Source organism: Barbus barbus, assembly GCF_936440315.1.
Source record: "Barbus barbus genome assembly, chromosome: 10".
NCBI lineage: Eukaryota > Metazoa > Chordata > Actinopteri > Cypriniformes > Cyprinidae > Barbus > Barbus barbus.
Window position 1 is genome coordinate 5,650,944 of NC_136738.1, and position 14,338 is coordinate 5,665,281.

The 14,338-nt window shown below is 36.7% G+C and overlaps 2 protein-coding genes across 2 annotated transcripts in view; one reads left to right on the forward strand and one right to left on the reverse strand.

Moving 5' to 3' along the window:
- Positions 1-473: 473 nt before the first annotated feature.
- On the reverse strand, positions 474-7,829 carry LOC306875923 (purine nucleoside phosphorylase LACC1-like). Its single transcript, XM_079426744.1, has 5 exons — positions 7,092-7,829; positions 5,054-5,232; positions 4,520-4,685; positions 1,711-1,936; positions 474-1,199 (listed from the first exon to the last, which is right to left on the reverse strand). Exons 1-5 carry the CDS (start codon positions 7,633-7,635, stop codon positions 1,031-1,033), a joined length of 1,284 nt encoding a protein of 427 aa, XP_079282870.1. The 5' UTR covers positions 7,636-7,829; the 3' UTR covers positions 474-1,030.
- A 4,145-nt stretch (positions 7,830-11,974) lies between these two features.
- LOC306875912 (ecto-NOX disulfide-thiol exchanger 1-like) overlaps positions 11,975-14,338 on the forward strand; it is a 97,004-nt gene continuing 94,640 nt past the window's right edge. The window contains exon 1 of the mRNA XM_079426724.1: positions 11,975-12,122. The gene's annotated coding sequence lies outside the window, so the exon portion shown is untranslated. The remainder of the gene's footprint in view (positions 12,123-14,338) is intronic.

The following is a 14,338-nucleotide window of genomic DNA, read 5'->3' on the forward strand; positions in this document are numbered from 1 at the left end:
GTCTCTCACTAAATAAACAAGCTTGCGCCCTCTAGTGTCGACCTCGTCAAACAGATGTGAAGATATATTAAATATATATTTACTCATATTAAATAATGTTAAACAAGCAAATGTACACATATTTTACAAATAGCTTTATTATATGTATTAGGCTACAATACAAAAAATATGATCCCACTAGGATAGTTTCAAGCTTGACATTTTAGGCTTGACGTAACATAAAATAAGCAGCCGTTTTCTGTCGTGCAGTTACTTATAAAATAATACTTAGTAGCCTACTAATAATATGTGAATGGTCACGCTAACACGATTAGCTAACGAGCTCCCTCTTGTGTACATTCAGTCTATTTCAACCTCTCAAAACTAGTTAATTAAAAATGCATTGTGTAATTAAAAACTAAATCAAAACAAATGAACACACATCACTCTCATACTGATGGAGATTAACAGACAGTTTCTGAATTATGTATTTTAGCAAGGTTTCTTTATTTCTTCCAAAAGTGTGTTGTTGACATGTTGAAAAAGGCTTATACTTTTTTCATCTTTTTATTAATCGTCTGGACCACACACATCACAGATTTAGTCAAAAACATTAAATTGTCTATTATAATTCATAGTTTTAACATTTTATACAACACTATTTAAATATATAAATCCGTACATAGTCTATACAACTATCACAATTCATTCTCCTGAAGAGTGACAAATCTTGAAAATGCTGCTGATCAGGACACCAACCAGCAGTAAGTCAATTTTAAAGTTAGCAAATAAGGTTCTACCTCTTACTATTAATTACAAGTGTAATTTTTGTATGTATGTGAAGCTACTTCTTCAGTCCTGTCATGTGACATTTGTGAACTAACCAAATTACACTTTTTATTTCAGTGTCATATATATGTGAGGTCATTCCATACTGATTAATTGATTATATTAATATATTTATGTACTGTCATTTAGATTCTTCCTCATGAATTAATTCATGTACATGTAATGTTTCTGCACATTAAGTCAGATCTTGGTGAATGCAGAATTATTTGATCCACACAAAGCCAATTTGTGTCCCAAAGTTGAGTCCATCTCTCACATGGGAGAAGAACAGTTCGGGATGGCAGGAGGTGCAGAGTGTAGACTCAGATTTATGTGGGATCCTGATGTCCTCAATGTGTTCGGGTTTAATTCCACCTCTGGCCAGCAGAATTCTAAAAGTCAAAGCACAATTGGTTGGTTAATTAAAAAATCTTTAAAAATAATAAATTAAACGTACATTTAAAATAAAATCCTCAAAAGCGCTTTACATAGTAAAAACCTTAACAATACAAATGCATTAAAAAAATATATAAAATTCATAAAAAAACCCACAGCACATTAACAGCACACAACAAAATGCAGACTGAAATTTTTTTTTAAGGTAAGATTTGTGACTTCGCCTCACAAATCTGGGAGAAGCGAAGAATTAGAATCGGTCTGCATACATGTGCATCCATTTCCCCGTGGGCAACAATCAGTCTTTGTTTCTGCTATATTCTAACAGAAATGTATTACCCTTCACATCAATCACCTTAGTTTCAGTGGTGTTCATAACTGAGAGTCACCTCAGGGAGTGACGTGACCTCTATGAGTGACATAGAGGACAGAGGGATCAATGAAACAGGTCTCTGGTGTATAGTTGAAGGCAAACCGGGCTTCCGCTGGTTGACCTTTGATGTTTACCTGGTTGCGAGTCTGATGTCGACATAAGGTCTAGATGAATCCATATGTCTAACACAGTCTGGGTATATGGCGTGAAACTCGCGGGCTGAATTTTGCTCCAGAGTAAAGCAGCACGGCCCAACAGAAGGCCCGATCACACACACAATGTCTGCAGGCCTGCTGCCAAACTCTGACACCATGGCATTCACCGTTGCCATTGCAATTCCCATGAGGGTCCCCTTCCAGCCTGTAACACACACAAGAAACACCAGATAAACAACTATTACTGTTATGCTATTTATGCTATACCTGGTAGATAATTTCTGGAATATTACACTGCAAAAAATGCTTTTCTAACTGTTTCCAAGTAAAATAATCTGCCAATGGGGTAAACAAAATAATCTTATTTCAAACAGAAAACAAGATTATTTTGCTTACCCCATTGGAAGAACTCACTTAATTTTGACTTGTTTTTCCTGAAAACAAGACAATAATTTTTAATTGTCTAGAAAATCTTTCTTGATTCAAGAATTTTAGATATTTTGGCTGGAAACAAGACAAAAAATCTAAGTAAGAAAAGCGTTTTTTGCAGTATATTATATGATGATATTATATATAAAGAACACAGAAAAGATCATACTGTATGTATATAGCTCTCAAATGGCATAAACAAAGATTATGTAAGCACTGCACAGCAATGACAACACCACTGAGAATAACTCAGTTCCATTTACCCTTCTGGGAATACTCCAATTCCAGTTGCATTTCAGATAAAACAAATTGCTTTCCATGTCTGTGCATCATGAGTGTGTATTTTCTCTGTAGCTGCGTTTCGACAGACAGGGTCCCTACGCAGTGTTTACTACTCCCTGAGCACAGGATATCGGCTGAAATTCACTTCACTTGACAAAATGCGTCCAGTTGGAACACCCTAGTCATTACACACAGGCAAAACTTGACATAATATCTAAATATAACAACATAATATATTAATAAATATATGTGACCCGGGACCACAAAACCAGTCTGGTTTGTTATGATAGGGCAATATTTTGCCGAGATACAACTATTTGAAAATCTGGAATGGAGGGTGCAAAAATCAAAAATCAAAAATTTGAGAAAATCGCCTTTGTCCAAATGAAGTTCTTAGCTATGCATATTACTAATGAAATTTTGATATATTTACAGTAGGAAATTTACTAAATATATTCATGGAACATGATCTTTACTTAATATCCTAAAGATTTTTTGGCATAAAAGAAAAATCAATAATTTTGACCTATACAATGTATTTTTGGCTATTGCTACAAATATACCCCAGCGATTTAAGACTGGTTTTGTGGTCCAGGGTTACATATTATGTTGTTATATTTAGATATTATGTCAAGTTTTGTCTGTGTATTATGACTAGGGTGTTCCATCAATAGGGTGTTATTAATATCTATATAGAGAGCTGGGTAGATTACAAATTACAAATTACAAATTGTAATCCGTTAGTAATGTAATCCATTACATTACACATTTTAGGTAAATCATCAGACTACTTTTTGATTACTCTTAGATTACTTTAAGGTAACATTGATTTAAATAGAATAATATGGTTCCATATTGATATTAAAATGCAAAGAAAATGTATTCCATTCGTTGTTATAAACAACATAAAGTGAATTAAGCATTACATTGTCAAGTTTTCCAAAACTGGGGTTCGTGAAGGAACTGCAGGGGGTTTGCGAGTTTAATGAAATTCTGATAATTAATTAAGTCATAAAAATTAAAATTAAAATAAATAGTTGTATAATAACATCAATCAAAATATAACACTTACTAAAAAATTTAATATTTTGTTTACCTGCATGTCACGTAGGCATTTTAGAAAGGAAAATTTAAAAGATGAAAACAATTAGGGATAAACAATAAATTATGAGTAATCTCTTGCTATTGTGTGAATATATGTAATCAAGTAATCAATAAAAAGTAACTCTAGTCAGGTTATCCAAATTACATGTAATCAGTTACTATCCAACTCTGTCTATATATTAGCATTAATGTATCATTATATAAATATTAAGTTATTATTAATTCAATCAATATAAATTGTCATATTTGAAAGCACTAAACTGAGTAATAAATATTGATGCAAGTGTTTAAAATATTTAGAACTTTCTATAAGATCATAACACAGACAAAACTTGCCATAATATAGTATGTGGTATACAATGTATATTAATAATAACTTTTATTATTAATACATTTTAATGTATTTTATTTTATTTAGCTATGTTCATGATATTTGTCGCATCTCTCGCACTATATCTGTGAACAGCTGCATACTAAATACACCTAGGACTAATTAGGCTTAATAAAACACTGGCGCCTCAACTTATCTTATCACTGTGTTTACTTTACTCCTTTAGTACTGGAGCGATGCACAATGACTAGCGGGTTAATTTCCTTCTCCACTTCCTATTAAGTGATGTACTGATGTTCCCTTTTTCCCTATACCGTTTGCAGTGCTCTTCAAACTGAACATGTCAGCTCCCTTCGGACTGTCCACTTCGCTGAGAATTCACGGTCGAATGGAGCACACCTTTTGATTTCCCTTTCCTGTTCCAGGTTATATGAAAACATACTTCCCATAGATCTCACTTGAAGCGTTAAGTGAATCAGTTTAAGGTTGCAGATCTAACCCTAATCTATCAATTACATTATTATTTGGGTGAATGAAACTTTTCTATTAAAAGTTTAAACCTATCAAATTTTGTTTAAAGAAAACAATCTATTTGCAGGAGCATGCACATTTTTTTTTTTTTTGCATTGTGATGCGACTCACCTGCATGTGCCACTCCAATGACCTTTGCTACGGGGTCAGTGAAGAGCAGCGGCATGCAATCGGCCCCTGGTGCTGCTATGACAACTCCCACCTGATTGGTCACCACTCCGTCGTAACTGTCGGGGGCGGGTTTGCCCATCACCCACACATCACTGGCATGATTACACTGACGTCAATGACAAAGACACATGCAATCAATATGTAGAAAGAAATTTTTCTTACTATTATTTCTTATATCAGTCTTTACAGGGTTAATGATAATATTTAAATGAAAATAAATTCATATGTACATATTATTTATATCTGTGCACTAAACTAATTTAAAGAATGTATGCATGAGAATTTAAAACAAAAGTCTCATAAGATCATAACTTTTTAAAAAAGCATTATGTAGAAAATGTTTAATGTTAAAGATCAGTCAGTGAGGCAGTATTAAAAAGAATGGAAATTTTTGCAAATGCAGTAGCATGTGTTTAGAGTTATGATATACTGCTTGCTTATAAATTGACTCATATTTTCTTTGTGTTAAAGTACCTTTATGAGGTTGAACTGCTGAGGGTGAAATCCAGCCTGCAGGCTGAGCCGCCGGAGGTTCTCAGTCACCACGGCTCTGGAGTCTTTACGCCGCGGGTTACAGAAGAGGTTGAGTGAGCTCAAAGTGCTGATGTAGGATATACCTCCGGTACGAGTGGAGAAGCCATGACCGAAGCAGTCTTTGAATGAGAAAGAAATAGAGACATAGATTGACTGCCCAGAAGGCATTCAAATTATTAAATAACATTATATATTTATGTTAGAGTTCTATTATTTTTGAGCTTCTTCTTTGTCTAAATTCCAGCTCTGCTCACTCTAAACATTCACACTGCCTACATCAGGTGCCGCCTATGATGCTTTTAAACAGAATTTAATGAGTTCCCATCTATGTTACATACTCATTGGCTGTATCTCCTTCACTATCTGTTCCAAATGATCCATTAACCCTATAAAGCCTATACTGGATCATATTTGATACTTGAATTTCTAAGGCATCTAAATTATTTAAATGATCAAAACTTTGCTGAAAAAAATCCTGTTGTACAATATTCTGCATGCCTATTGTCACCTGATTGATAGTTCATACCTTTTAAGAAGTACAATGTGCAGTCTTAATGGCCACATCTGTAAAAGGCCTTTTAGTATATTTAAAAAAAAAATAATTTTCAGGTTGTGGTATAGTGTTTTTTTGCTGTGAAAACTATAATGATTTTAGTAAAAGTAAGAATAGCATTTAAATTGATATAAATATTGCAAGATGAACATATATACAAGACTGAAGCAACTCAGGTTTACTTGATTATCCATAAATAATTTTAAAGAAATAATTAGGTTAACATGTGAGTATCAAATATGATGCATCAGGTTTTTGAGGAATGTTTAGGCCTATTTGTTCAACTGTTAATCATCATTGTATTGCATTGCATTATATGTTTTGATCTTAAAATAATAATAATAATAATAAAAAAACTACAGAGCTTTGATCATAAAACTAAGCATTTAAATATCATTTTGGGAAGTGACAACTGATGGCCACACTTCAACTAAAAGAGCAGATTTCCTAAAAGAGCAAATCATGGTCGGTTCGCGTCTTTTTAAAGATGCTGTTCCGGCAGTGTCCTGTTGGTTGCGGTCGTTTCCTGTCCTCCGTCAACAGCCACGATCGTTGTCTTCAGTGTCTGGGCATCCAGCACACTGAAGCTGCGTTCGTGGATGGTTTATGCGTTCATTTTGAGCGTGTAACCATGGCAGGACCTCCAAGCATTTTCGGTAAGCGAAGAGTGCCTTGTGTTCGGGCCGGCCTACTCTCACGTTGTCCTGAGACCCCGGCCTGGATACGCGCCTAAGGTTCCCGCCACACCCTTCCGCAATCAGGTGGTGAACCTGCAAGCACTACCCTCGGAGGAGGCAGACCCAGCCTTGGCGTTGCTGTGTCCCGTAAGAGCGCTGTGCATATACGTGGACCGCACCCAGAGCTTCAGAAGCTCTGAGCAGCTCTTTGTCTGCCATGGAGGTCAGCAGAAAGGGAAGGCTGTCTCCAAGCAGAGGTTGGCCCACTGGATAGTGGATGCCATCGTCTTGGCGTACCAATCCCAAGGCAAGCCGTGCCCCCTCGGGGTGAGGGCTGCTTCCTTCTATGCGTTGGCGCACGGCGCCTCTTTGGCAGACATCTGTAGAGCTGCGGGCTGGGCGACACCGAACATCTTTACGAGATTTTACAGTCTCCACGTTGAGCCAGTTTCTTCCCGTGTGTTGGGTAACAGGTAAGTTGCGGTAAGTTACACCTTAACCCACCCTTAAACCTACCCATACCTCCAAACCTGTCCCTAACCTTACCCATATCCCATCTCAATAGCAGCAAAAGTGTTTTGCAGTGACCACAATAAGTACATTGTACTTATTTTTGATGTAAGTACATAGTAGTTAAGGCCACCTAATATAAAGTGTGACCAAATGATATTATTAACTATACATATTTAAGCATAAAAGTAAAATCTGCGTAGGCCTATATGTGATCATGAAAGCGAGCATAACTAACCTGATATTAAAGAAGACCTGAGAATTGCAATATCTCCTTTGAGCGCTGGTAGGTGCTGTAGAAACGTGCTGAGCTCATGTTTAGCGTCAGCTGCCTGTGCGGCGCTGCTACCTGTGCTCTGACCCGGGGCACAGCACTCACAGGACAGATTGTCAAACATGACACTGTACTCAAAATCATACGCAGAAGTGAAAAGGAGCTCCTGGTAGACCTGAAACAATCCTCTCCCGCGGCTCGAAGTCACGATCTTCACGTTACTAATGTCCTCTTTGTCTATAGCCTGTTTGAATGAGTATAATGCGGCTGAAAGCGAGCTCTTGCACAGGACCTGTGGGGAATTGATGAAACCGATAAACATCTCCTGAATAGTGCTTCTAGGAAATCTGTCCGTCCCCACAGAGCTGTCTGGATCCGCTATGAAGAAGACCGGCTCTTGTGAGCCATTCCCGGTCAATGCACAGAACTCGCTGATTCGCTTTTTCACACAAATGTCGTTTTGTGAAGAGCGGACGTGTGTGAGATCCACGAGAGTTACTGCAGCCATCTCTGATTGTTAATGGATCATCACGCGCGGACGCGTTTGTTTTGCTGGGACAGAGGTTATGTGAACGTGCAAACATACCACACCTGGTTTATGAATGTCACAAACGAGGAACTTTTTTTGGGGTTTGTTTACCACGAAAACAAAATTTCCTCTGCCCCAGCACTTCCTGAAAAGCGCGTAGCGCCGCCCTCTGTGGAAACTCCTCACCCGGACGCGCGCCTCGCATGTGCTGTGTACTTTCAGTAGAGTAGACATGCAACATATAACCGCATGTGACATTGCTCTGACACAGAATTTCCAGTGGGTTGCATACAGTCTGCTGATTTTTCATTCAGGCCGCTAGCTGTTTTGCAGACATGTAACAGACTGTCAGATTTCTTAATGAACTTCCCCATTAAAGAGTCTTGTTCTGAGACTGGACTGACAATGTCAATAATAAATACGTTTTAAAATAGTCTACTTGTAATCAGACTAATTACTTTTTTATTGATTACATGTTTACATAATATTCACACAATAGCAATAAATTATTCATAATTTATTGATTTTCCCTAATTCTTATTTTCCATCTTTTAAATGTTCCTTTCTAGGCCTACTGCATTCAGAAAGTCTTTCAGTTTTGTGGACATTTGCACAAAAACCAGTCACTAGTCAGGGTGGCTATAATTACACAGAAAACTGAGAGGCCACAGCATTTAACCACTGGATTTACAAAAATGATTTCAGTTTTGAGAAGTGTTTTCGTAACATTTCAACATTGCATCGACTACTGATGAACATGTTAATTTTTATTTAAATTATCACTCAGTAGGTTATCTGACCTTGTATTAGGCTACTATGTCTTTGAAAGGCTTTTGTCTTTAAATAACACATTAAAATGCACACATTTGCATTATTTCGATTTACATGTAATGCAGGGATTCTCAAACTTTGTCATATGAACCTCTTTCACCTGATATATTTACTTGAAGTATGAGATTTTAAGGTAGTAAATTATTAAATAAGTAGCACATTTGCATGTTTATGGTTCACATTGGTTAATGGTCACATGACTTGCAGGTAAACAAATAAAATATTTCATATATGTCATATATGTCCTGTATTGGATAAAATATTTAACAAAGCATAATTAAAAATTAGAATATCACAATAATCTGTTAAAATTATTCCACATGACATTTTTTCATGTTCTTGAATGCTGAACTAACTTCTGACATGGAAAACAGGCAAATATTCCAGGTGGTTCTTCATTGTTTCCTTTCTTTATTCAAAATGTTTAATGTTGCCAAAAAAAAGAGGATTTTCCTGAGCTGTTAGTTTCACTTTCCTCTGTATTAATCTTTTGTAATATCCCTTTATCTAATAAATGTTTTCTAAATTTAAGGGGTTTGTTGAAACTGGTTGAATGTCCTAACGTCATCTTCCAGGAAGTGACATCACCACATTTTTGGTGAGAAAACAACTGCACAAACATCAGTAAGCATATAAATCAAGATAAATACATTCTGAGATGTTTTATTAGTTTTTAACATTTGATTGTTTGATGAAATCAGTATGATATACATTTTTTCCCCCCAAAATACCCTAGTCAGAGCTTAGACAGTAAGATGAATGAACCATTAGTATTTAATTATTGTTATTTCATTATACTGTACTCTACTGATTCCAGGAAAAAAAGTGAAATGACTAGAGCAGTTGCCTTATTATTTTTCTATTTCGCAGAATCATTTCACCGTTTGAGTTGATTGTCATTTATGCAGAACAATGCTAGTCAATGCATGGACACAAAGGCTTGTTTTAGCAGTGGATACAGAGTACATGGTAAAAACTGCTTACACTTGAATATTTTTTGTGAATTCTGTACTCCAAAGTAAAATATCATTTTATTTCTGTAGCCTTTGAGCAACAAGTGAATACAAAAATAATTTCAGGCCAATTTTAGGTATAATAACTTATAATAGGCTATTTCACATTTCAAAAATTTATTTAGCAGATTTCCACAATAAATAAATAAATAAATAATAACCTGAAAATAGTATTTTATTATCTATCTTTATTATCTGGATTTTATTATGTTTAGATTTACATACATAGGCCAATACAGTCGTGGTCAGAATGATTGGCACCCTTGGTAAATATGATCAAAGAAGGCTGTGGAAATTAATCTGCATTGTTAATCCTTTTGATCTTTTATTTAAAAAATTCACAAAAATCTAACCTTTCATTGGATAATAAGAATTTAAAATGGGGGGAAATATCATTATGAAATAAATGTTTTTCTATAATACACATCGACCACAATTAACAGTACCCTTTTATTCAATACTTTTTGAAACCTCCATTTGCCAGTTTAACAGCTCTAAATTTTCTCCTATAATGCCTGTTGAGGTCAGAGGACTGGAAAGGCCATAACAGAAGCTTGGTTTTGTGCTCAGTGACCCATTTTTGTGGGGTTTTTTTTTAGGTTTCTGTTTGGATTATTGTATGGTTGGAAGATCCAAACATGGCCCATTATAAGATTTCTAACAGAGTCAGTCACTTATTGATTTTTTTTATCTGATGGTATTTGATAGAATCAGTAATTCCATGTATCTAAACAAGATGTCCAGGACCTCCAGCAGAAATATAGGCCCACAACATCAAAAATACAGCAGTATATTTCTGTGTGCACCAAACCCATCTTGAATGTTTGGTGAGCCAGAAGAGTTTTGGAACTGTGTTTATGGACCGATGAGACAAAGATGAACCTCTATCTAAGTGATGGGAAAGCAAAAATGTGGAGAAAAATGGAACTGCAAATGATCCCAAGCATACAGCCTCATCTGTAAAGCGTGGTGGAGATGGTGTCATGGCATGGGCATGCATGGCTGTCTCTGGAACAGGCCCTTTCCGATTGAACATGAATTTCACCAGCTGAAGAGGAGAGTAAAGGCAGAAACTCCCCCAAACAAACAATTGGAATTGGCTGCATTAAAGGCTGGGAAAAGTATTTCAAAGGATGAGACCAAGAGTCTGGTGATGTCTATGGGTCACAGACTCACTGCTGTGATTGAGCGCAAGGGATCTGCAACTAAATAATAGCTTTTAATCTTTTATACTGCCTTATGTTCAACTGTCCCAATACTTATGCTCACATCAATGAACTCTAAAACTGCTGTTCTTTTTATTTGGTAAAACATGTATGTGTTGAAACGGCTAATAATAAAATGTGACATTCTCTAGGTTTGTCTCATATTCATCTTTTAATCATATTTGCAAATGTCTTGACTCCACAGCCAACAGCAATTTTGTCTTTACTGTTCCAATACTTATGGAGGGCACTGTATATAATTAAAAGACTACCATAAGTGTTTTATGCTATATCCTCTATAGAGGCTTAATAAGTTTGCATTAGTGGATTTTCCATGTAGGCTACATGCTTAGATCACTTACTGTAGATGTTGACGCTTGAAATATGAACACATTTTTAGAATGACAATTTATGCTCGTTATACATTTTATTTCTCTGCTGATATTTAAAGGCCAGTCAGTCAAGAAACTTATTTGTCTCACTTTTTCTGACGTCCCACGTTTTGCTGAGCTCATGTTCATCATTCAGTCACTTCCTCGTAATTGCATGACGCGTGTCATAGTGACGAGTTGATTATTTGATAAACTAACTGAAGCACTTTGCAAAAACCGACGTGTGTCCAGCGGCCAACAGAGGGAGTACAATTACCAGATTATTTTGCCTTTACCATCATAAACAATGGTGCTCTGATTCTGATCTGAAATATATGCAATAACCTCTCGATTGAAAACCACTCACGCCGCATATGGTCTTTTAATTTTGAGCTTTGTGAATTTCATGTACGATTAATGCAATAAATAAATAATTAAAAAAAATAATTAAACAGCAGAAAGATCACGACACATCAAGAGCTTCTATTTTAGCCTACGTGAGATTCACAAATTTTAAGCCATTGCTATTAAAAAATTCTTAATAAATAAATAATAGCCTAATTATAAAATCCACAGCACTAAATGTATTATAATAACATTGAAATTGTTTTTATGTAAAATGTAATATGTTTTGCATTACGCACCAAACGGCTAAATATGTAAAATAATGTAACTAGTTTTTTTGTTGCGTTAATAATTTCAGTAGGCTATAAGTCATGCTGTAAATATTGTCATTGCACTGTGTTAACATATTAGTCTGACTCACACTTCACGTCAGACAGCTGACTCGTGATTTAAGATTATTTGTCAGTTTGTAGACATAAAAACACACATCGGTTTTGCACATGAACTGTGGTCTCTCACTGGACTCGTGCACGCTGATCCGTGTCGCGCGCTCAGTCTCTCAGCGCGTGGAAGCAGCAGCTGCGCCGTCAGATGCAGCAGCACTAAAGAGCGACGACGGGCAGCATTTCGCCATTCAGCTTGGTTCACGTTTATCTCGCAGGATTATTACGTCGCATCACACCGAGGCTTGATTCAGAGCGGTAAGAGTCCTTCTTCATTCCTCAGCGTTGCTGTTATCTGTATTTCTCTGTGCGCGACCCAGTCCTGATAGCGTCTGCTGGTTCCCACTCTTCTCATTTCATCAGACCGAGCTGAGCTCCATCACAATGTTTCCCCCTATCGAGGCATCAACAACATTTAAGAGCGGTCTATTTACAATCTATTCACATCATGTATTTTATTTTTTATTTTTTCCTAAATTGCGTGGTTTCCCTTGAGACGGAATTCCTATTATATACTTGTTGAGACGGAATGTTTATTATAGGCTGTTGTATGTTGAACATTATTTCAGTTTTGAAAGTTTAACGCGCAAATGTTTTGTTTTGGATACACAGTTCACTGGAAAGAAAGCGACACCGACTTCACGAAGGACATTATTTCGTTCATATAACACTGACGGTCACAAACAATACGTTTCTAGGCTTTACGATATTTGGAAACAGGCTGGAGACAACATACGTTGGTTAAATTGTGCTTTGAGAAGTTGAGTGTCGAATGTCGGGTAATTTCTGTAGTTTGTTTTTATTAATCACTGGGGTTTGTGAGCGTCAGATGCTTCAGCGATGCCCTTGATATCCTGTCACCTGGGCAACCGCTTCAGCACCATGGAGAGAGTTCTGAGGACTTACTCTCATCCGCTCCATTTCTAGGCTCCCTGATCATCAACTTTTGTGTTAGGCTGTTTGTTGTGACACATTTTTTGTTTATAGGTAGATTGTGTTTGCTGTGACACTAACAAAACAAACAAAACTTTTTAAGTCATGTGACATTATGTGACATGTGGCTAATATTTTCTTTTATAGGACTGTTTGTTCTGGTCTTAAAATTTGATTGTCTTACTGTGTAGCAAATTTGCATTGAGTAATTGTTTGGTCACATGTAGAGAATTTTTTTACAGCTGATAGATATGACGAGTGTGTGAAACACTCATCGTATGTCCCTTTTCCACAAGTTGATATGATTCTTTAGGGTCTTAATGAAAAGTCTATAGCATTCTTTGGTTAGAATTTCTCAACGGTAGTGTAAAACAACATCTTTTACCCTGTTAAAAACAGCTCTGTTCACAGCAAGCCTTTAGGTTAATGTCCCTTTAAATGCTAATGAGCTCTGCTGACCCTGTCCCTCTCTTCTGTGGGGTGACGAGCCGTTCTCATGAGACTGTAAACTTTAGCCGCATTCATCGTGAAAGTTGCTAACTAGCATATTATTAGGGAAGGCGATTTGCAAAGATTCATAAAAAACCTTATACTCACTTCTTCTGTAGATGAAGCTGGATCACGAATAATTTAGCGCAAACATATAAGCTTTTAGGTAGATTGAGGGGTGCATTCCCTTCAAAAACCAACATAGGCCTACTCCACTGCCTCTTCAGGCCCTCAGATGTTGGGAGTAAATGACGACTGCTATGTTCATTATTACATCCAACAACAAAACACCTCAATCGCTTAGTAGACATTCTTGTCTACATCTGCTCTGGCGGTGAAACAATTGGGGCCTGTTTACAGCTCACTCAGTCAACCAACATTTGTGGGAGGGGCCGGGGTATGTGTGAGGTCACACAGCCAAGAATCTGAGATCGGCTTGATTTGAGAAAGGGGTTATTATTTATGGGGATTTAAAAAAAAAATAAAAAAAAATCACTTGGTGGATTTTTATTATTATAGGGTGGTTGTGTACGCACACTACCAACACACATTTCAATTCAAACAACATGTAAAAGTGAGTTTTGTATCCGATGACCCCTTTAAGTCAGACTTTACATTTTTTTTCAGTGCCTCTATTAAGAAATGGCTGAGTAGACCCGCTTGTTAGCTACTCGTTCTCCTTCATTGTGAGAGTTTAGGCTTTTGTGAAGCCCTGCCCACATACAGGTCTCTGCCACATCATACAACTTCTATTGGTCAACGGTGCGAATTCATTCACCAATTTAAACGTCACAAATTTGCAGAGGGGAATTTCTCAGCCACCATCAGGGAAAATTTCATCATCGCACGGAATCCTATTGCAATGACTGCGATTTCTGAACTATTTTGTCTGTATTTTCTCTCGTGAACGGAAGCTTGTTTAATTTAAAAGCAGGGGAGGGTAATTGTCTGTCGCTCCGTTCCAATCACATATGTTGATTCAGTCCGGCTTTGCTTGGTTTAGGTTGGCTTCTTTTGGAACTATTTTTGTTGACAGTGCAGCAAATCAACTA